The sequence below is a fragment of the Berkeleyomyces rouxiae genome (genome assembly GCF_048999995.1).
Source record: "Berkeleyomyces rouxiae strain 22BRR77 chromosome Unknown BrBRR77_ptg000004l, whole genome shotgun sequence".
Taxonomy (NCBI): Eukaryota; Fungi; Ascomycota; class Sordariomycetes; order Microascales; family Ceratocystidaceae; genus Berkeleyomyces; species Berkeleyomyces rouxiae.
In genome coordinates this window covers 965,943-987,727 of record NW_027396494.1, presented here as the reverse complement: position 1 = coordinate 987,727, position 21,785 = coordinate 965,943, and the positions used below count along the sequence as shown (strand labels likewise).

Below are 21,785 nucleotides of genomic sequence, written 5' to 3'. Positions count from 1 at the left end.
TGCTCTCATCGGTGTTGGTAGGACGTGTAAAGCTGCCGCAGAAAAGGCAGCTCAGAAAGACCACTATAATGTCAAAGATGCGTTAGTACGTGCAGAGACAACTCGGTAGAAAAGATCATACAAAGTGATGTACTTACACAGCCACGACAACCGGCACTGCGGCAACGCCTGTAGCAGCCAGTCTGACAAAGGGGTTTGTCGCGCCGTCGCCGACTAGCATTTGGGCCATCGTCTTAATGGCCTGCGGCGCGGCCACGCAAGCCACTGACGCCAAGACACCCGGCCGCAGTGCAAGAATATCAAAGTCCACGCCCTCGCGCACGAAAAAGCGCGACATGAAGACACAGCTCCACACGATCCGGCACGCCATATTGACAATGTTGGCAAACACCAGACCTGACGCCTGCATATCAGCCACTGCCAAGAAAAAGTAGCCCGCCGCACCAAAAGCGGCCGAGAAGCCGGTCATCCATAGCGACTGTACGTGGACCTCTTGTTCTGTGGCCACGGATGACACAAACGCTTCGGTCAGGCCGTTGAGAGCGAGCAAGGGAATGTAGTAGCAATAGTGCGCCAGCACAGTCCCTGCTCCGTCAGCAGCCCAGCGGGTCCCAGCCAGGATCTGAATGGCGGGGGTTGCAGCAACGGGACCAATAGCAACAACTATTGTTGAGAACAGGATGTATATCTTGATCACAATGCCAAGGTCATGGGCCGCTTTGCGCACAGCTTCTCTGCGAGTTGCCAGGGCGCTGTCCTTGTCTTTGTCGGCCGCTGCTTTGTCCTTCTTCTCCACGGATGCCGTCACGCCGATGCTGTCGGCAGCCAGCAGACGTCCAAAGTAATTGCGACTCATTTCTTCCACGGGTTGAAACACCAGCCGAGCCACAAGCCCGCCATAATTGTTTGCAAGCGCATAGACACCCTGCGCGGTCGGGCTGGCCAGCACCGACACGATGAGCGTATCTCCCTGCGTCAGGAAGTGCTTGACGACGCCCTGCGCCTGCAGACTTGCAGCCAGCCTGACCGTCTGCCGATGGAACAAGCCCGCAACGACGTATCCCTGCTGTCGGTCTCCTGTCTTCGTGTGTCGCGCACGCAAGCCGCCGCGAGGAAGAAGCGAAAAGCCTTCGGCGCGCGCCACCGGCCACACACGCAGCGCATAGACAAGCCACAGCACGATTCCATACGCCAGCTGGCCCACGGCTGAAGGCAGCACGCCGACGTCGACGTGCGCGCGTGCCGCCCAAAACGCCATGCCCAGCGTGCCCGCGCAGCGCGCAATGGCGGCCGCAGACTCGGCAGCCGCGCGCGCACCGAATTCCTGACGCGCAGCGAGCAGCGCAAAAAAAGGCTCAGCGGCAAGCTCGGCTAATGCTGCCACGGCGTAGACGGTCAGTGCTAGCGGTACGAAATCTGCAGTGGTACAAACGCGGCGAAACATGGCGCCGAGGACCAGGGAGACAACAGCGCCAAGGGGCAGAGCAAGGTAGCCTAGATTAATTGCGGTCTGTGAAGTGTTGCGCTGTATCTGGCGTTTTCTCACGGATCCCACGTCCACCTGGCCATCTTTACTGTCGCCCGTGTTGTTTGCGTCTTTGTCTTTGCCCTGAGACGTGGTCTTGACCTTGGCACTGCCCTCGGCTTCGGCTCCATGCTCGGGTTCGGACGCAGAAATAACTGGCTGGCGCTGGATGGCTACCCGCAGGCTCTCGCGCGCAAAGAAAAGCACCGAGAGGTAATAGACCTCGAGCTGGGTGGCAAGCCCAAGCTTCTGGGCCGTTAGAAAGCGCAACAACACCTGGCTAGCCACAAAGGTCAGGCCGCGTGAGAGCAGCTGCTGGAGAACGAGAAAGAGCCCGCCTCGGAAAACGGCCGCGCGCGAGCTCATGATGATGGCCTTGATTAACAACAAGCGAGGAGAGAAGAGAGGACACGGACACGGTTGCTACCACGGCATTGAGGCTTAATCAAGCGGGTTTTGATGCAGCGGTAGTAGATGCCCACGTCGAATTCAGTCCTGGTTCAAATGGTCTGTTGGCGAGTGATTTAATCGGGCAGCGAACGGCTTTTCATGTAAAAAGGATATTCGAGCGTGTTCGCTTTTCTGTAAGAAGAACCAACGACGTGGTTAATTAGCCCTGGACGGTTGGAGGTTTGTCCCACCGTAACCCTAACGCATCATGCCCAGTGTGTGGCGTGGTTATACTCTAACCCAGCTTCTATCAAGTAGTCCATGAGCAGCATCTTTTTCTTTCCACATCAGCAGTTCGTTGTAGGCCGTGATTGAACATGAATAAATTATGACTTTGCTTCTAGATTACTACCAAATACAACCAAACAAAATATATAGTTATATAAACAAAAACCTCCCAGGCTAACCGACATCTCCCCCCTCCCCCTGTTCACCACCCTCTTTATCCTTGATTGGGTGGCATATTCGCCATGTCCTCGTTGAATGGCTGTCCAAATAATGTCCAGTAATTTGTGTCCACGCCTTGAAAGGCCCATCGCCCGGCATCGGCCGTAAGCCCTGGTAAATTCTGCCCTTGGTTTTGGCTATAAGGGGGCATGGACATGGCTGGGCCATCCATTTGTCCACCAACCCCGGGAGCATCAGGGTGTTGCCCAACAGTGTGAGGGTTGTAGTAGTGATGGGGCTGTTGTTGTGTGCAGTGAGAGTGGTGTACCTGTCCCTGCTGAGCCACATACTGACGGTGGGCAATGGATACACCGTCATTGACGTGGTTCTGTGGGGAGCCGTGTTGTGGAATGGCCGTTAGATCGTGCAGTGGCTTTCCCGGGCCCTGTTGCTGTGGTATTTGGACGAAATCGCTATCTGGGAACGTAGAAAAATCCAGATATGTCGTCAAATCTGGATCGAGGGAGAACAGATCGCCCATATCAGACATGCCTTGCACCCCAGAGCTAATTGTAGTTCGAAGGGTTGGTATTGCCATATTTGCAGTTTGCGGTTGAGAGTCAGAGGACACCACCAAAGATGCTGCTGCTGCTGCTGCTTCTGGTGCTGGCGCTGGCGCTGGCACTGGCGTCATTGATGCTCCCGTGGTAGGGTGTGCAGGCTCGGGTCCAGAAGCCGGGACTATCATTGTAGGATTAGCAGAAGTAGCGGGCTGGTTTTGTGCCACGCTTCTTGCTTGTGTGGAAGTAGCATCGACCGACGGGGTTCCTTCATTTTGCTCGCAGGTATCCGCGTCATCTGGTGTTTTACGGGTACGCAGCGTGACGGTGCCCAGATAGGGTACACTGATGTGACATAGGCCAGCGGTTGAGGCCGTTTGCGGATCAATGATTGGCATGAGTTGTTCAATAATAGCCGCTGCCTCGGACGTCAGCTTGTCATTGTTCTTCTCCGCAATATCTTTCAAAATCTTGTGAGTGTTTACGACCAACTCCCAGTCCAGTTTCTTTTGTTCTGCTGGATCAATCACTGTCTTGCTACGGAACTCGCACACGTCCTTATCAGGGAGCGAGTCTAATAGACAGTTTTGATCCAGATATGACAGCAAAAGCGTCATAGAGCCGACTAGCGACGTGTAGTCAATGTGTCTACACATCATACCGCTCATGGCATTGCAGCGCATACTGCAATAGCGAGTAAGAACCTCACGACTCGCGCATAAACAGCGACATCTGCTATAAGCGCGGTGTTCGACCGTAGCACCCTTCATCATATAAGGAAGATGCAAAATAATCATCAAGCCGAAAAAGTGCATCTGTACCATGATCTGCAGGTTTGGCAATAGACTTTGCGCAGTGAAGGAGACTCCACAGAGATTTGGAAGCTTCCACCATTCGGCACCGTTAGCCTGTGCTACTGCAGCGATTTGCTTGTAGATTGACATGGTAACTTCGCGAGCATTATGCGGGCGCAGTGTGTTTCGCTCGCTGATTCGTGCAGACGCAATTGTCAAGGTGCGTTCTAACCTTTCGGTGGGCGACAACTCAGCCAGGACTCCGGGCGAGGCAAACGAAGTGTCCTGTGTGGCAGTAGCAAGTCCGAGAAGCAGGGAAGTGTAGCGATCAAAGAAATTAAGGCGGTACCACAAGTAACCTGGCGATGGCTTCCAAGACGGATCTGTCTCAGTGTCAACCGAGGGTACCATGAAGCGCACGCCTTGACCGAGGCCCATGAGCTGTGCAAAGGTGATTGCGCGCCGACACACAATCCATGCCTTGCGTAAGCTACCCATGTTGGCCAAGTAGAGACATTGCAACAGTAGGCACTCCAGACCCTCGAGGTTGACGAGCAGTTCATCGTCATTAGTTATTAGTGACGAGATTGCAGAATTCCACTCCTCTGTGATGGTCGATAGTGACTTTTTGACAGTCAGATCAGCAGGGTCAATTGCCGAGTCCAAATGCTGCACAATGACGGCTAGTTGCAGGAGCTTCTTGGCCATACAAAGCGGATGTGATGTAGGTGGTGGCACAGTCTTGATGTCTTGTACTGCGGGAATCCGAGCGCCTATAATGGCTTTGATGGGAAACACAGACGACATGAGAAAGTATACGCCGGAGCTGTTGTCAAATATGCGATTAATATCTTCTTGTGGGAGAAACAACGGTAGCAGCTTCATGCGCAGAGCATCCAGCTTTTGCGACCGCGGCATGGATGGAGGTAAGCAGTACAAGGCCGCCTGTGCGGGGTCGGGAAAGTTTGGCGAAGGCAGTGTACATTGCCAGGCGAGCACAGGGTTGTCCTCCTGAGTTTCGTTTTGGCAAAACGGAGGTATCTGAAGAGTTGATGTGGTCACGGCGGCGGGATATTTTACGGATAGAGTCAGTGGTACTGTGCGCTTCAGTGATGTGGGCGAGGTTTGTGTCTTTTGTTGCGCCGACTTTTTGCTGCGCTTCGACATGGTGTGGTTTCCGGAGGGCGGGGCATTCACGGCGTCCCAGAAATTAGAGTCAGTCTCGCCCTTGGCTTGTCCGTCGACTGTTGATGTTTCGTTGTCTTCTAGAATACTAGTCCCATCAACAGAACAAGTCATGGCAACTTCGTCAGCCACTGCAGCGGCACCAGAGAGGGACATGGACGAGTCTTTGAGGAGTGCATTGCCCGGGCTGACGGCGCTGACCACGAGCTTCAAAGCCCGTTCCATTTCGGACAGTCGTTGGTGTACAGTGCGCGAGGTACTGACGGTCGGCTCGGATCGCTCTTCTGCGCAGAGCTCCTCGGGGTATTCTTGGCTGCGACATGTTTCGCCCTTTTCGGTGCATCGGATGCAGATGGCAGAGTTGTCGGTCTTGTACTCGCACTTGATTTTGCGCCGGCGGCCTTGAAGACAAATGATTGTTAGCACGCAATAGGTGAGGTGGCTATCAAGGATGGTGATGGATGATAGGGGTCAAGCTCAAGGCCCACGGTCACACAACGTACACTGCCAGCAGCTCTTGGTTCCCTTGCGCACACGGCGTTTGCCATTCTCGATGGCCTGGAATTTATCAGAGAGCGATACCGGGTTGATAATTGATCCGGTCGCAGTGTTGGTGTCGGAACAAGCCTCCGATGATGGAGGCTGTTTTCTTTTGCGCGCCTGCATGGGGAGAGAGTATTTGTAGGTTGAGTCGGAGGCCAAGATTAGACGGGTGCAGATGGACGTAATTACTTTTGTCCCCACAAAGCCGAATCAGGACGCAAATGCTCCGAAGATCTTTTTTTGTCGAGCCGCGCCACTTTTGATTGCCATCCAAGACTTGGGGGCAGAGAAAGTGAAGGGTGATACAAGGCTGAAGTCGGGTGAATGGGTGGTTGCATAGGCGGAATGGCCGGCAGCAAAAATCGGGACAGCTAGCGTTGTGTTGAGTGGGTGCCAGGGGATGTAAGGCTGATGGCTTTGAGATGGAAATGGACGAGGGCGGAAAAGGGATGGAAATGGGAATAGAAGAAGAGAGACCAGGCGGAGCGGCAGTTGGAGAGGGTTTGTGGCGGTACAAATATACAAGTAGCTACAAGCGAGTGGGAGCTACGCAAGTGGTAGTTACAAGTATAGCAGCAAAGAAATGAGGGGCGGTGGAGCATGTCATAGTTATACGGCGAAAAAACGAGAAAGAACCCAAGACCAAAAACCCGAGAATCGGTGAAACTGCCGTAGTGTACCTGCATGAGTGCCAGAAGTCGTGTAGTCAGTAGTGTCTGTATGTACATATATGTATGTACACGTACATATCTAGCTATAGTTATACAGTTAGTTATACTAGTATTGTTGCTTGTACCTGTACTTATCCCTCTTGTGCCTACACGCATCTTGGAAATCTGCGCGGCAATCGGCTTCCTCAGCCAACGCACGTAACACCGCAATGAGTGAGGCTGACTAAAAGCAACGAACGCTCCACCGGTTTGGTTTGTCCAAGCCTTCATTGAGCGCCATCTGAACAGAAGCCCCCAAAAAAAGCCTAAACAAGACCCGACAAGGATATGGAAGCCCCTGGCCTGGCCTGGTCTAGTTGGGACTTGGGCCCACTCTAGATTTGACGCCACCTATGAGGTTGGCCACGGCCAGTGTGATGCTGTGTATGCTAATACCTATGTGATGTAAATGTGTGACTACATACATACATACATACATACATACGTAGCTACACACAGAGCCCCTCTGTCCAGACGAGTCTCCGATACGAGTCATCCAGCCAATCTGGCTCGGCTACAAGACATATGTATGTATGTACATCCATCCTCAGACCTGCTGCACCCAGCCTCCTTAACACAATCCCAAACTAGCGCTACTACCGCTATCGCAGGGGATAAGGAGAGACCGATTCTCACTAGCCCTTTTAGATTGATCAGTGTTGGGCCAAACAGGCCCGCGAAACACACACTGACGCCCATGCTCCAAGCGTGCTACAACTAATTCGTCCGGCTCTCCAGGATTACACGCCGCCCCTCATTGACTTGCCCACATTTTCTAATTAACCGTTGGCACTCTTTACCGCCAAATGGCAGTATGGGCTGAGACTGCGCTTGTTACAAAGTATCAGGCGTCTAAGTATAGTACGTGGGTTAGCTAGCTAGTTAGCCAGAAGTGCACGTGATATACACGTGTGCATGGATAACCCTTGGTCATCCCAGCAGGGTCTACCAACCCTATCATTCAAAGTTGGCAGTTCTTCGGAGTCAGCAACCCTTAGATAAGGATGAAAGATTAATAATCATGATAAATCCGGACGTCACCACCGAACCGACATCTCGGTCAATCAAACAAGTGGACGAATCCAATCTAACCAGAGCTGAGGATTTTTTGGACTCCCTCTGTTTGCACATCGGAAACGCCCCTTTCGCGGATGTAGAATTTAACTGTCTTCTTCTTCGCTTCTATCAGATCTTTCTTGGCTGCATCCTCATGTGATTATGCCTCGCTAAATGACAACCCTAAACCCAATCCCATAGTGCATCGCATCGACGGCCAAAGTGCGGCCATCCATGCACTTTGGCCTATCTGCATGCATCCCCTCGCTCACCGTCGCTTAGCAGACACCTGGTAGCCGTGTTGACGTGAGGTTTGTTTATTTTCCTTTAGCTGTACTGGGTTGTTTGTTTGTTGAAGCATGCAACCAACCTGATTTCCAGCTGTAACTGGCTAACCACGTCTATTTTCTACCATCAACTGCACAGGCTGATCTGTAAAACAACAAACGAGGTCATAAAGAAACTCATGTCGCTGAATACACGTTGTCGGTGAATCTCAAAGTCTATCCATCCAATTGTATTGCATTTGACAAACGTAAGCTCTCCATTGTTTCTCTCCCTCAGCCTCTTAATGCAGAGGTTTTATATATCTCCATCTGGACTGTGTGCCCTGACACAGCCTTGAGATGGAAGGTGCACGTTGTCGCTCTTGCACAAAGTTTCTTATTGCCTGTAATAGCGATAGCGCAGCTACCCATTTCAATTTCCAGGAATCAAGGGAAGAAGAAAAGGAAAGAAAAAAAAACAACATGAGCAGAATTTTCGCACAAACAAAACGGGCAACTTCTACTTGAGCCCTTCCCTTTTCTTTTTCCCATATCGTCTTTTTCTTCCCTCTCCGTCTCTGTGATTTTGTGAGTTTTCCTCTCTCACATCTTCATCGTCGCTATGGCGTTCTGAAGCGCTGCTGACTTAGTCTTTCTTTGTTCCTCCATTGTCAGTTCTCCATTCTTCCATTCTTTCAACATTCGCCACTTTTTGTTTATTTTCTTTAGCCCGACGCTATCCATCCTCACTCCATTCATTCCTTGCCTCTCGCCTTTGACGATCACGATCACGACCGCACTCAGACCCAGACTCACGCCCACGTTCACGACGATCCATCTCCAGTATCTGTATTCGCTTGCCAGCTACACGCCGCAGTAGATAGATATTGATCCAGACTTCTTGATTCCACCAGTGTACCCCACCTGATATATACGCCCCGCATTATCACATTATCCACTTGACATATATTTCCATGTTGGCGTGAACCATCTCATCTCTGCTCAAAGTCCAACCTCTTCCTCGTCCATCTTTTTTTTCTGGTGTTTTCAAACCCAAACTCTGCCCTCTCCGTTTTCAAGGTCCCCTCGTCAGCCAAGAAACTTCTCCTAAACATCCTCGTTAAACGAGCGGTGGAGAGGGGGAGTAGGCGGCAGAGGTGAGGCGGACTTGACTTCGCTGGTGCCTTGTAACAGAAGGGTTTTTTTTTCTATTAAACAGGCGCCTTATTTGCTGCGCCTACTTCTGTTCTGATACAAGACAGAAAGTCCATTGGTACACAAATACGTCACAGCGCATTTTTGTTCCCGTTGTTTTGCCTCAAATTCTGGACCTGCATCTTGTCTGCACTTGAGTTGCAGCAAATTGCCGACGACGACACTGTCAACTGGTCCCTACATCATCACAAAACTACTTTGTTCATACGGCAAAAAAGCCTTATTATTTCGGTTTCGAGAGGCAAAACGAACAGACCTACGCCTTAGTCCTCCTATTTTCCGCCCAGAGGCCCCGTCATGAATCCCTGCCTGTAGAGGGAGCCCCTTCCTGTTTGCCGACTCACTTTCATTTCATCGGAGATTCATGTTTTCTAGCCCAAGCTCGGGGAAATCATAGTTTGTCTTTCTTTCTTGAAACTTTGCCTACGTTTGTTGCTTCACGTCTTCGACCAACACTGCGCTTGTACTATTGCTTCAACAACTGCTTTGTGCAATACCATATTTCCCTCCCTGTTTCGCATCTCAACTTATCAACACTAAACACGTTCCGAACCACATCAATAGCGCAATCCAAGAGTCTTGCCTGGTTCCACTAACCGCATTCATATCGCCATCTCATTGTTCTTCGTTACTGTTTGAAGAATCTATTACTACTACTACTTGCTTTGTTTATGTTATTCCTATCGCACATCATACGCCATAATGTCTACTCCTAAACGGCCTGTTTCTACCACGCCATCTCGCGCATCCTCCACTGCCTCTCGCACTCGACTACAATCCTCGCCATCGCCAGCGCCCTCTTCCCGTTGCTCTTCGCCCTCTACAGTTTCTTCTGCCCGCACTTCAACTCACACGAATCAGCCTTCATCACTGTCCATCAACTCTAGTGGTGATGTAACAGATGATCCTCCGGTGATTAGATGTTGCTGTGGTCGTATGGAGTGCAAATTCCTTAAAAGCAACTGCGCCATCCTCCAGAATGTGGAAAACGACATGCGCGCTGCCGCAGCACTGGGTCAGGTAAGTTTTGGCGGAATCCCTCAAATAAAAAAAAAGTTGCACATGCCACACAGAGAAGAAGAGAAGAGCATATGTGGACTTTTGAGCGCTACTAGCCCTAGGATGACATAAAGGGAGCGGCCTGCAAAGCGTGGCATGTATAGACCGCTCTTGGCACACAACTTGAAAGTTCGTGGGAAAATACAATGGGGCATATCGGGGCGTCATGCAGCGTTTCTAGAATTAGTATTGTGTCCAAGGTTTGGCGCGGCCTCGCTTGGCCTCTAACCTTCATCTCTCTCCAACTCCTGGGAACTTCTTGGGCTATGGCGCAAACAACTGATACGCACCCCACCACTCATGGACCACTCGTCACTGACATTTTCTCTGCAGGCCCTGCTGCACCGCCATGAAACCTACATGGCCGATGCAGAACGCGATAGACTACAACTGGTAGCCCGTATAGAAGAGTTACAAAACGACAAGATTGAGCTCGAAGCTTACAACGAGAAAACACAAAAGGAAAACAAGGGTCTAATGGGCCAAATCGAGATGCTGAATGCCTCTGTGCAGGATGCAGATATGCGTATAATACAGTTGGAGGCCAGCCTTTTGTCGTCCGAGCAGACTGTGCGTCGACTTGAAAACGCTACAACACGCGCCGCCGATATGGAGCGACAAATTGCGGTCCTTGAGAACGAGCAAGATACGTTGCGGGCTACAGTCAGCAAAACCGAGTCAGAAAGCCGAGACACAATGCAACGCTGGCGCAGGGCTGAGCGTAGTATCATCGTTCTCCAGGAACAAGTAGATCGCATGGAGCAAGAGGGCAGAGAAGAACGAGAGCGCCATGCCGAAATTCTAGATCGCATTGAACGACAGCGCGAGGTCGAGAGAGGGCTCAACACAGCTGCAGGTCGATTAAAAGGTGCCGCTGCCGCGAAGGTCCTCTCCACAACAGCTGAAGATCTTGTCAGTGGGAATCTTGCAAACAGCGTGGTTTCCCACTTTGTCCGTGATCTTCTTGCCGATAATGCCAACCTTCAGCTAGGCATGTCTGAGTTGCGAGAGCTACTAATGAATTCGCACGATGAAATCCAAGCCCTTCGGGAACAACTGATATCGCATCAGCCCTTGATGCAGACTAGCTCCTCATCAGCAACGCCCATTTCTCCAAGTAGTGGACGAAGTCTCCTGTCGCCACTGGACTCTCAAGATTATGGCAGCAATTCATCACAGCAAGTTCACGTGCATCACCACTATCACCTCGCAACATCAAAATCCACAGCGGTGAAACCAAAGAAAAAGCGGAGCAGTTTGGTTCCTGGCTCTTTCAATCCTCCTGCATATGCCACTGTGGGAGGGGTAACCCGCTTGACACTCTCTACACCCGGGCACTCGCCAAGCCCATCTATATCTTACAGTGACGCGCAGACAAACGAGAGCCCCATCAGCTGTATTCCAGACGGAGCTGTGACCGAAGGTCGCAAACGCGACTCTATCAACACCGTTGTGTCTACGCGGCGCAACTCTATTTTCTCCGAGCAACCTTCCATGTATTCTCCCACTTCGATACCATCGTCGCCTACCAGCAGCCGACATATATCGTTGCTTAACACATATCCTGCTGATGACAATGAAGTCATGACACCAAGTGCCCGCCGGCATCGAAAGCGCATATCCGATATATCAGTTCATTTTGCGACAACTCCAAACCCCACAGGCATCCACGCTATCGCTGAAGAGGATGATGATCGAATAAATAGGGGAATACAACGCCGTGCTACTTCACTTTCGGTTGCGGAAGAACTTGCCGGCCTCGATGGTGAGGCTGAGTTCAACTTTTGCGAGGATGAGGATTATGAAGAAGAGGCACAAAATGCCCTCACCCCATTGCGCTCATTGCGTCGTCATGTGTCACACGAGTCCATTATGTCCCTCTCTGGCGGTTTAGACATACACACACTTAAGACCAGACCCAGCCAATTAACTCTCAGACCACTGGGAACTGCATCAGCTGTTGTCACTGATGTGGTGGCTCAGTCAACCATATCCTTCCAATCCAAATCTGATATTCGTAGCAACCTTGCTGAGTTGGCAGGATTTGGAGCGGGTGATGCAGTGATTGTTAAAGTGACGCCCGACGATTCTAGCGATGCTGCCTCTCTCCATTCATCATCTGCATCCCATGCTAGCACGGCAGAAACAAAGGGGCGACTTGGCCCGCGCGGGTGGTCCAAGTGGGTTCCATGGGGGGGTTATACATCAACAACATCGGCGTCGTTATCGAGTACAAGCGCCAGCGCAACAGCCAGTGTGAGCACAAGCTTCAGTTCTACTTTGACCTTGGCGAGCGACTCAGTCACAACACCGAAGCAAGCACCGCCAAAGAACATCAAAGCTGTCGCTGGTGAGGCGCAACTGGGCTCTAGTCTGCCATTTTTTCGCAATTACGGAGTCAACCAGCCTGGAGCAATTCCCGGATATTGGTTGTCAGGTAGAGCTCGGGGAAGTGCAACACGGGCACTGGCAGACAACCTGTCTAACAATGTGTGACGTGAGACTTTTTCGTTTTTCTTTTTTCTCGGTATAGTCATGCACGATTGTCATTTGCGTTCTTATTGTTTTCTTCATTCCGGCCGGGTTTTTGGAAAGACGTTTTTGTCTTGGGCCTGTTCCAGCCATGTCTTGTTCTACTTATCTAGGTAAGATGTTACTTATGAGCGACGCAGCACTCATTGCTCCACGCTTGTCGTAGGGGGCTCTTTTTATGTTTTTTTTTTTTTTTTTTTTTTTTTTTTTTCGATTTCTTGCACAGCATAATATTGTTGACAGTCATTTTTTTGTGACTGTTAGTTCATGTCTCTCTTGTATTTACTGCATTGGCTGTTATCCAAGCCTCTCCCGAACTTTACATTTCCTTTGTTAGGTCTTCCTTTTTCTATACAGTGGTGACTTCTTAGTCAACCCAATAAATTTGATACATTAGTTGAAAAGCCGTGATCTCGTCAGAGCGACATGTATCTTTGAGGAGGCTGCGTGTAGCACAAGTCCTGCTTTGAAACATGTGCGTACTGTAATCCAGCGGTGAGGCCACAGCATTGTCACGGCAAAAAGATCATGCCCGCAAATTATGCATCATGAACAGCCCAAAGGGCCTGGTTGCATAAAACACAAGTGCAGGCTAGGATGAAGAGTTGACGGCAAAAAAGGTTCATTTCATGGTCGTGGTTTTTTTTTGTTTAATTGTTGTTCTTTGCCTGGCAGGGATCGCCGTGCATATGTGATGGTAGTGGTTCTTGGCATGCAGATGCGCTAAGCCTTTTTGAGATGGAGCTGAGGGCTGAGATACAGGGGGGGAGGAGTAGACGGTTCCTTTTGGGGCAGGGTAGAGGATGTCTCGTTTTCCTATGAGCTAAGAACACTGAGGAGGAGGGTGAAAGGAGACATTGGACACTTGGATGGTTCACATGTGGTAAGTGTGTTTTTGCTGGGTTCCTAGGCGAAAGAGGGGCCATCACAGAGTCACTGGCGATATCTGCACAGAATAGCGTGGCACGACTTGCAGTTTAGCGTGGCATGTCGGGGAGGAGGAGAGAGACCCTTACATGAGCAAGGCTCCATGGCTCATGTACGTACACATGTACCTGTAGAACCAGACCCGGACCCAAGCACCATCCAGATCTCCAGGCCCTTTTGCTTCGGCTTCAGTTGCAAGTTGGTTCTGTTTGCCATGATTTGGATGATACGATAAAGACGGTGTGAGGCGAGCCTCTGGTTGGGATTCACCCACAGCTCGGTTTGGCGGCTGGTTGGTGGAGATAGCAGAAAATTCATTTGTGCATTGTGGTGTGAGGTCTTTGGCTAAATCCGGACCGAAGCTGAAGAACCTGTTCATACAGGCGAGATGCTGCCAGTATAGGTCGGCGGTGGAGTTCGTCGACGAGACGACGACGACGAAAGAAAGATACAAGACAGCTCGGGGGCTTATGCCTTGTGCACCAGAACCGTAGTTTTGTGGTATTGGCGGCTTGCCGAGACCGAGCTCTTCAGCACCATCATCGCTTATTGTCAGTCGCAGGCTGGGGTGATGCCCAATTCACATTACTAGATAGTTAGAAGTGGTGCCCCTGTTCTTGTACGCCCCCCTGATCCCTCGATTCCCTGCTGCGCTGTGCTGCTGCCAGCTGACAGACTAAAGCCCGGGCGTATATACCGCTCTCAGAGCATTCCTCCGCTGGCCATCCTTCTGGTCCCCGGCATCTCTTGTAGCACGCGAGAACCTGGGCTCTGGGAGCTGCTGAAAGAGGCCGTTGCGCGTCTATATTACGCGCTCCCTACAAAAAGCCCCTCCCAACATTTGTACGAGTCCAGCTTGTCGGTCTGGTCTAGGGTCTGGGCTGGGGTCAGTCCGTCCGTCCTGTCAGCACAAGATGTAAAGTCAAGGGCTTTTCCTAGCCGGCCCTCCCCCAACTGCATGTCTCTCCCTTTGTCGACAGACTCTTCCTTCAACACGCGCTGCATCATCTCCGATGCCCAGTTCCCTCTTTTCCTTGTTTTCCTGGACCGTTCCATCTGCGCTATTACGCCGCTCTTTGTCTCTCCTGGCTAGTCTCGATTAGCACGTAGAAGAACAACGTACAGAAGCCCGTGATTGGCCGGCTTGCTGGTTTAGCACCGGGCCAGGCTCCAACTTGGCATCCGCGACAGTGGCCTCACCAACACTAGCCAGGCACTTACAGTATACAAATCTGCACTACTTTCCTAGTACACTGTATGTATGTACATAGTTGCAATTACACCCAAGTAGAGTAACAGCCTGTGTAGTGCTTGCCGTCCGTGTACGTGTGTGTGCGCCAAGATCGTCCACCCATCGGCTGCAACTGCTCTGCTTTGGCAGCACCCAACAGGAAACTCTCCCGGAGCTCTTGCCGCTTGTCCCCAGGGAAGAAGAAAAAAGAAAGCCTAAATCTGATTTTTCGCTTCCTTCCGCTTGACATCTATCTACACCCTCTCTCTTCACTAAATATCAGCAAGCTCATTATCCTCGTTCTCCCCTTCCCCTCGCTTTTTTCACTTTTTTTTTTCTTCCTTCTCTCCCATACCCCCCTTGCTGCCCACCAGCAAACTGTCGTTATCTTGTTGCTGTTTGCTCACTTTCCCTTCATCCACTTCCCCCTCCTACATTCCATTCCAGCTTGCCGCTCTTTGGCACATTGTCCAGGCTCGAAAAGCCATACACGCCATTTTATGTTGTGAATATTGTATGTGAAGCGAGCGAGCCCGCGCTTGTCAGTGGCATCTTCTCTCCTCAGCTCTCTTCGATCTTGAATTTCGACTAGCCCAAGCCTTGACCCCTTCAAAATGGATATTGGTAGCCTCACAAGCAACGTGAGTATTTCCCACCTCCCGTCGCCCGGTTGCCTTTGACATCTACCCGAACTCCCCTGCTAATATCACCCATCTCCCACGACCAGTCGTCCGACCCTCGCGTTGGCTCGGCCACCAGCAACTCCACCGGCGGCACCTTGAGTAAGATCAGTGTCACCGACACCTCCAAAAGCTCCGCCTCCGCATCCGCGTTGATTAGCACGCTTGTTCCCGTCATCATTTACTCTGCTCTATGCCTCTCTATATTCTGGCTGCTACGACACAAGTTTCCGCGTGTATACTCACCACGAACCATCCTGACTAGTTTTCTCCCTCAGTACGTCCATTCCCCCCTCCCTCGTGCGAAGCTCCCCTGTTACTAACACATCTACGTCATAGAGAACGAAGTCAACCTTTACCTAACCATATATTTAAATGGGTTGTCGCCTTTGTCAAGGTCGAAGATACTTTTGCCCTTCAACACATCTCCCTTGACGCCTACCTCTTTCTGCGCTTTCTCAAAGTTCTTTCTGGCCTCTGCTTTGTCGGCGTTTGCATTACATGGCCCATTCTGCTTCCCATACATTCCCGGGGTGGTGCCGGCCTGCAAGAGTTGGATAGCTTGACCATTGGAAATGTCACTGAAAAGAAAACTTTCCTAATTCATGCTCTCGTCTGTTGGGTATACTTTTCTATCGTCTTGTACACCATTTATCGCGAGTGTATCTTCTACATCAACCTTCGCAACGCATACATGTTCTCGCCCTATCAAGCGCAGCGCCTGTCGTCCCGGACCGTCCTGTTCACCTCTGTACCGCCACGCTACCGAGACCCTGCTCGACTGCGAAAGTTATTTGGCGACTCAGTTCGAAATGTCTGGATTCCCAAGGATACCTCGGATTTGGAAAAGCTTGTCAAGGAGAGAGAGCAAACTGCCCTACGTTTGGAAAAGGCCGAGATTTCCCTAATCAAGTTGGCCAACCGACTACGCAAGAAGCAAATGGGGCAGGAACAGCCCTCCGAAGTACAGCAACTCGATCCCCAGTTCCAACCAGAATTCCTCTACCATGAAAAGACAAGTACTGAGTCCGAAAAGACTCCAACGGATTGTCCACCGACCCTCTCCGATTCTCAGATACCCAGTAACAAGGATATCTTTGTCGGAAATTCAGCTCCATCACCGGTCAACCCACATTTTGTTGCAGACAAACCTTTACCTACAGCTGACTTTTGCAACTCGAAAGTCGATATACAAGGACAAACCGTAGCTCTTGATTCTCTTGAGCAACACTCTAGCAATGACACAACCATAAACAGCCCAAGCTCAAAAACGACATCTCTGTCTTTCCCGCAGCCTACCGAGAACAACCTACCAATTCCTGTGAACAATCATAACATCATCGACGACGAAAAGATTTTGCACGTATCGACTGACGCCCCTGAGCCTATTTCCAATCTCGCAGAACTCAAGGCTGAGTCCCAAGCCAAGGCCAAGGCCCGCACAGAACCTCCAACCCAAACTCTGGCCCAGGAAAACACACTACTTGATACCCAGAATCCGTCCGCAGTTGATGCCGAAGCTGCCCAACCCCGTATTCCCGACGTCAACGGATCTGTCGCTGCTCAATGGGTTCCTGCTGAGATGCGCCCTGCCCACCGGCCCCTAGCTAACTTTTTCCGCCGTGTTGATACCATCAAGTGGACCAGAAAGCGTATCCGTGTTTTGAACCCCCAGATCCGCAAAATGCGTAAAATGCTGCTCCAAGGCGAAGGAAAACCGCTGGCATCGGCATTTGTTGAATTTAGCAACCAGGCCGATGCTGAGAAGGCCTACCAGACTCTTACTCATCATCTTCCGTCTCACATGTCATCTCGCTACATTGGTGTAACCCCAGATGAAGTTGTTTGGTCGTCTTTGAACCTGACTTGGTTCAGCTTGCTACTCCGCAAATTTGGCGTTTCTGGTTTTACATTTGTTGGAATTATTTTTTGGTCGATTCCTTCTGCCTTCGTTGGTGCCATTTCCAACATCGAAGCACTCGCCAAGTACGTGACCTTTCTCGACTTTGTCCTCAAGTTCCCGGAGTTTCTCAAGGGTATCATCCAGGGTTTCTTGCCTGCTCTTATGTTGTCTCTTCTCATGGCTATTGTGCCATTTTTACTTAGAGGTGCTGCTCGAGTTGCCGGCGTTCCCTCACTTTCCTTGATCGAGCTCTTTGTCCAGGAATCATACTTCCCTTTCCAGGTGGTTCAGGTTTTCCTGATCACAACCATTTCATCTGCCGCCTCTGCTGCACTCATGGAGGTAGTCAAGTCCCCATTCTCAGCCCCCTCTCTATTGTCTGAGAATCTACCCAAAGCTTCGAACTTTTACATATCATATATTCTTGTGCAGTGCCTTGCTGCTGGTGCCGGCGCCATGGTGCATTTAGTTGATCTTTTCAGACATCAGATTCTTGCTCGCAACCTAGACTATCCCCGTTCGGCTTTCCGAGTTTGGCATCGGGTTCGTCCTGTTCATTGGGGCGCTATCTTTCCAGTATTTACCAACATGGGCGTCATTGCCTTTTCGTACTGCTGCATCGCACCCGTTATCATGATATTCGCTTCCTGTGGCATCTTCATCATCTACTTGGTTTACCGCTATAACCTCATGTTCACATACAATTCTAATATCAACTGCCGCGGACTCGTCTACCCGAATGCTCTTTTGCAGCTTCTTACTGGGCTTTACCTTGCTGAAATTTGCATGATTGGTCTTTTGGCACTGAGAGTGGCGTTAATTCCGATGGTTATGATGATCATGTTCCTTATATTTACTAGCATGTGCCACGTTTCGATCTCTGCTGCTATCCGGCCTCTTCTATACAATCTCCCCCAATCTCTGGCGGTCGAAAGTTACGAGCTCTCACACGGTGGAAACTTTGACATTGGTAGCGACGATGTCATTCCTAACGTCGATGGAAGCACAAATACTCGCGATAAAGTGCCTTCGGCTAATGTCGACGACGGTTATGTAGTTCCGACGCACAGCGACCAAGTTGAGCATGAGCAGATAGGATCCCGCGGCATGGAAGGTGCCGATCGTTTCATAAGCAGCATTTTTACTGTCGGAAAGCTCAAGCTTGGCGAAGCTACTAATTCGTTGAAAGAAACTCCACTTGGCCCTGTTGCGAGATACCTCAGCCACTGGATTAGTCCACCTCGCGATATGAAGCCCAATTTTGTCATGCGTTGGCTTCATCCCGAGGTGTTCAACGACTTTGCTGCTATGCAGAAGTTGCTCCCACCAGAGCTGCCCGACCCGACACAAACATACCCACCCGACTACGAGAGCAAGGCTTACTGGCCTCCAGCCATGTCAGCGCCAGCCATGCGTTTGTGGATTCCACGGGACGAGGCGGGCGTGAGCAAGCAGGAAGTGGAGTACACGTCAAAAGTCGTTTCCATCTCGGACGAGGGTGCTGTTCTGCTACCAAACGGGCGGATCCGGGCCGACGTCGAGAAGGCACCCTTTTTCGAGGAGCGCATCGTGTACTGATGGCAAGATGAACGAAGCTCTGTTGGGCAGTTTTTTTTTTGGCTTGTATATTTTTGTTTAACTTTTTTTTTCTTTCGTTTTTGATCTCTTTTGGTTTTCATTTTCTTGACATATTCGGTGACGAATTAATTTTTCTGGGCATCGTCTCGGTTTCTTGGTTACAAAATGGTCTATTTGCATAGGCTGGGCTTGGCGTCTATGGTTCTTTGGGGTGTTTGCTTGGGAAGCGTGGTTGCTTTACGGATTGACTAGTATAAACCGCCAGGAGGCGCATTGTCAGTTGTAGATGGTAAAACGGGTTTAATGGCAAGGGGGTTTTTGGAATATTTGGTTGTTTTTATCGGCTAGTTGCTTGTAGTTAGTTAGTACATGATGGCATGTACACGAACGTCATCTGGAGTTCAAACGCTTTTCCAGCGGGCTGTTTCATCTTGTTTCTCTGATGCCGATTCCTTTCCAGGATTCCAAATGCTTGATGTCCATACATCCGTCTCTCACGAGACATGAAAAAACGTCAGGTTCGACAGGGCAAACGTCCAGGCGGATAGCCCTTTCTTCCGTGTTTTAGAACGGCGAGGGACGATCATGTCAGTTTTGAGACAGGTTCAGAAAGGGGACAAGTGGAAGGAAGCTGTTGTCGGAAGGATAGCTTGGCGTGAAGTGAAAGCTGGAGGTTGTCACAAGATTAGGGAGGGCACAAGGAAATGTATGTGGAAAGAAGGAAAAAGATATGTGTGGAAAGTAGAAAATTAATTTTTGTGGTATCGTGATAATTAATTACTTGTTTCTTTTCAAAACCCCAAAGTGAACCCTTTGCCTCTTCCCAAAAACCCCCGATGAAAAACGAAAACAAATACCAAGCCGCCAGATGGCCAAGTTCATGAAAATGCACGAAAAAAAAGAGAGACGCCCATGAAAAGAAGCAACCCAAGCAAGCCCTTGTCCCAAGAAAAAGAAAATGACAGGGAAAAACGCCTTCCCCGCCCAAGTCCCCCGCCCTTTTGCTGTAGTATGACATCAGCGGTGAAAAAAAAAAGACATTAAAAGACAAGAAAAAAATGGAAGAAAAAAATTAAACTGAGCCGCCGGGTTCGGACTCTCAGCGAATGAGGCTCATGAGCGCCTCGCTCGTCTCCTTCATAGCTCTCTGGAGATCCTCGTGCGTTGGCTTGGACGCCGCCGCCTCCTTTCCAGGGACGTCTGAGCCATCGACGAGCAGGTTTGCCTGGACCGAAAGGCGTTTGAGGAACATGGACTGCACGAGTAGGTTTGAGTTTGCCTCATCGAGGGCCGCCTCAAAGCGGGGGTTGGCCAGGACGTTTTGGCGGTGGCGGTCCGCGCGGGCCTTTTCACACTCGCAGATGTAGCGGTCGCGCAGCTGGCGCTCGAGCGCCCACTTGCGGCAGCGCGCGTCGTACTTGCGGCGGGCAGCGGCAGCGACAGCGGCCTTGTTGCGGTGGCGCAGGGCGGCGGCGTCTTCGTGGCTGAGCACGCTGGGCGTGCGGGCGCCGCTGCCAATGGTGGTGGCGGTGGTGGTGCCCGAGATGACGGAGGCGGCACCCGAGACAACAGACGCGGCGCCGGAGATGGAGGACCAGCGGGAGCGGGAGGCGCCGCCCCGCGAGGGGTAGTAGTCGTGGTCGGACTCGGAGTCAGAGGAGCGTATTGAGAAGGAGGTGATGGACTTGCGCAGGTCTTCAATGGTGCCGGAGAAGCGGGTAGATCGGGGTATTATGGCGTTGGTGTCGGCGGCGGTCTGGGCCGGAGCGGGTTGGCTGGGGAGGACCTGGCTGGCAGTGCTTGCTCGCAGACTCTGGAGGAAGTCAAATGTTTTGGTGCGCTGTGGCAGCGGAAATGCTGAAGTTGTAGACGACGACATGGTGAGAGTAGGTGAATGGGAGAGTGTGAGATGGTGATAGTCGATAAGTCTGACAAGGGCTTCGAGGTGGGCGAAGAAGTAAGTGATGAGGAGTAAAGCAAAAAAAAAAGGGTGGAAAAGGGAATCAGAAGCAGAAGAGAGGCTGCGGGATTGATGCGCGCTGTTGGGCCGGGAGATGGATGCCTTATATATAAAACTGCAGTATAGTGTTGCTTTGGACGAACAAGACCGGCAGCGATAAAGACTGTAGATAAAAATAGCAACACTTGGACAGAAGCAGGACAAGAGAGAACAAAGACACAGAAAGAGAAAAAAAAAACTATTAAAACAAACCAGCGCTATTATGCCCTTGGCTTTGTACTCTGAACACGTGAGAGTGTGTGAGTGTGAGAATCTGCTGCTTCAAAGCCGAACCAATACGCCGCAGGACAAAGAAGCCGAAGATAAATCGTGTGTCTGGGACCAGGTCCCAATCTGGACGTGGGTTAGCATGTGGCCCCGCTTTTCTTCCTCTTTTTTTTTTCTCGCTGTCTTCTTCTTGTCTTGCGAAACAAGGCCGCCTTTGGGCTGTGTGGAGGCGCTCCAGCCAATCAAAGTGTGGCACGATACAGTCCACAGTGGCCCCCCCGCTCTTTTTTTTTTCTTCTTCTTTCGCTGCGGCTTCTCTTGTCTCGTACACGGCAGATCCAGCTTTGACACCGCCCCACACAGCTTATCACATGGCTCAGGACCGACCAATCTAGCATTCTTTGCGACTTGTTCTATTCCCGCTTCCGATCATCCCTGCCACAGGATGCAGGGCTATTTTCGGCTTCGCTGACACTACAAGTCGAGGTCGTATATCCGGACTGCTGTACGCAAGCTCACTTACTCGACTCGCTCGTCTGCTTCAGTCTGTTGCTCTCCCTACCACACGCAACGCCTGGAAGCATACTTGTCTTCTCTGTCTCATAGCGTGTAGGATCTGCCGTGGACCTGCGTTTGCGGCCACGCATGCGAGTGAAGGCGGGCCCCCAGTGGTCCCTACTCGGCCTCTGTTTGATCCCCCTCTGTCTGTTGTTCCGTGCTCTTGTGGCTCCCCTCAAGTTCATGATCAGAGTTCCAAGTTCCCGCGAGGCAGAGTGGGGCGGGCGAGACCGCCATGTACTCAAGAGGCCACCAATATATGGACTTGTAAACCTGTGCGGACCATTTGTGCCCGTGCTGCCGAGTGTATCAAACGGCGTGGCCATGAACAAGCCCCAGGCCGCCTCAAGCTGGCTGTTCCTGTTCCCTGCTGATTCCTGAGTTATAAAGGCCCCCTCA

General features: G+C 51.0%; 5 protein-coding genes across 5 annotated transcripts; 2 read left to right on the top strand and 3 right to left on the bottom strand.

The window, feature by feature from the left end:
- Positions 1–5: 5 nt before the first annotated feature.
- Positions 6–1,891, bottom strand: BROUX77_004492 (uncharacterized protein; the record flags this gene model as incomplete). The annotated part of the gene is made up of 2 exons (XM_073749260.1): positions 6–63; positions 138–1,891. The coding sequence occupies 2 exons, from the start codon at positions 1,889–1,891 to the stop codon at positions 6–8; spliced, it is 1,812 nt and encodes a 603-aa protein (XP_073604949.1).
- Positions 1,892–2,417: 526 nt separating this feature from the next.
- On the bottom strand, positions 2,418–5,567 carry BROUX77_004491 (uncharacterized protein; the record flags this gene model as incomplete). Its single annotated transcript, XM_073749259.1, has 2 exons — positions 2,418–5,302; positions 5,405–5,567. 2 exons carry the CDS (start codon positions 5,565–5,567, stop codon positions 2,418–2,420), a joined length of 3,048 nt encoding a protein of 1,015 aa, XP_073604948.1.
- A 3,826-nt stretch (positions 5,568–9,393) lies between these two features.
- BROUX77_004490 (uncharacterized protein) lies at positions 9,394–12,246 on the top strand (the record flags this gene model as incomplete). The annotated part of the gene is made up of 2 exons (XM_073749258.1): positions 9,394–9,711; positions 10,084–12,246. The coding sequence occupies 2 exons, from the start codon at positions 9,394–9,396 to the stop codon at positions 12,244–12,246; spliced, it is 2,481 nt and encodes an 826-aa protein (XP_073604947.1).
- A 2,808-nt stretch (positions 12,247–15,054) lies between these two features.
- On the top strand, positions 15,055–18,601 carry BROUX77_004489 (uncharacterized protein; the record flags this gene model as incomplete). Its single annotated transcript, XM_073749257.1, has 3 exons — positions 15,055–15,081; positions 15,168–15,397; positions 15,460–18,601. 3 exons carry the CDS (start codon positions 15,055–15,057, stop codon positions 18,599–18,601), a joined length of 3,399 nt encoding a protein of 1,132 aa, XP_073604946.1.
- Positions 18,602–19,700: 1,099 nt separating this feature from the next.
- BROUX77_004488 (uncharacterized protein) lies at positions 19,701–20,480 on the bottom strand (the record flags this gene model as incomplete). Its single annotated transcript, XM_073749256.1, has 1 exon — positions 19,701–20,480. One exon carries the CDS (start codon positions 20,478–20,480, stop codon positions 19,701–19,703), a length of 780 nt encoding a protein of 259 aa, XP_073604945.1.
- Positions 20,481–21,785: the final 1,305 nt, after the last annotated feature.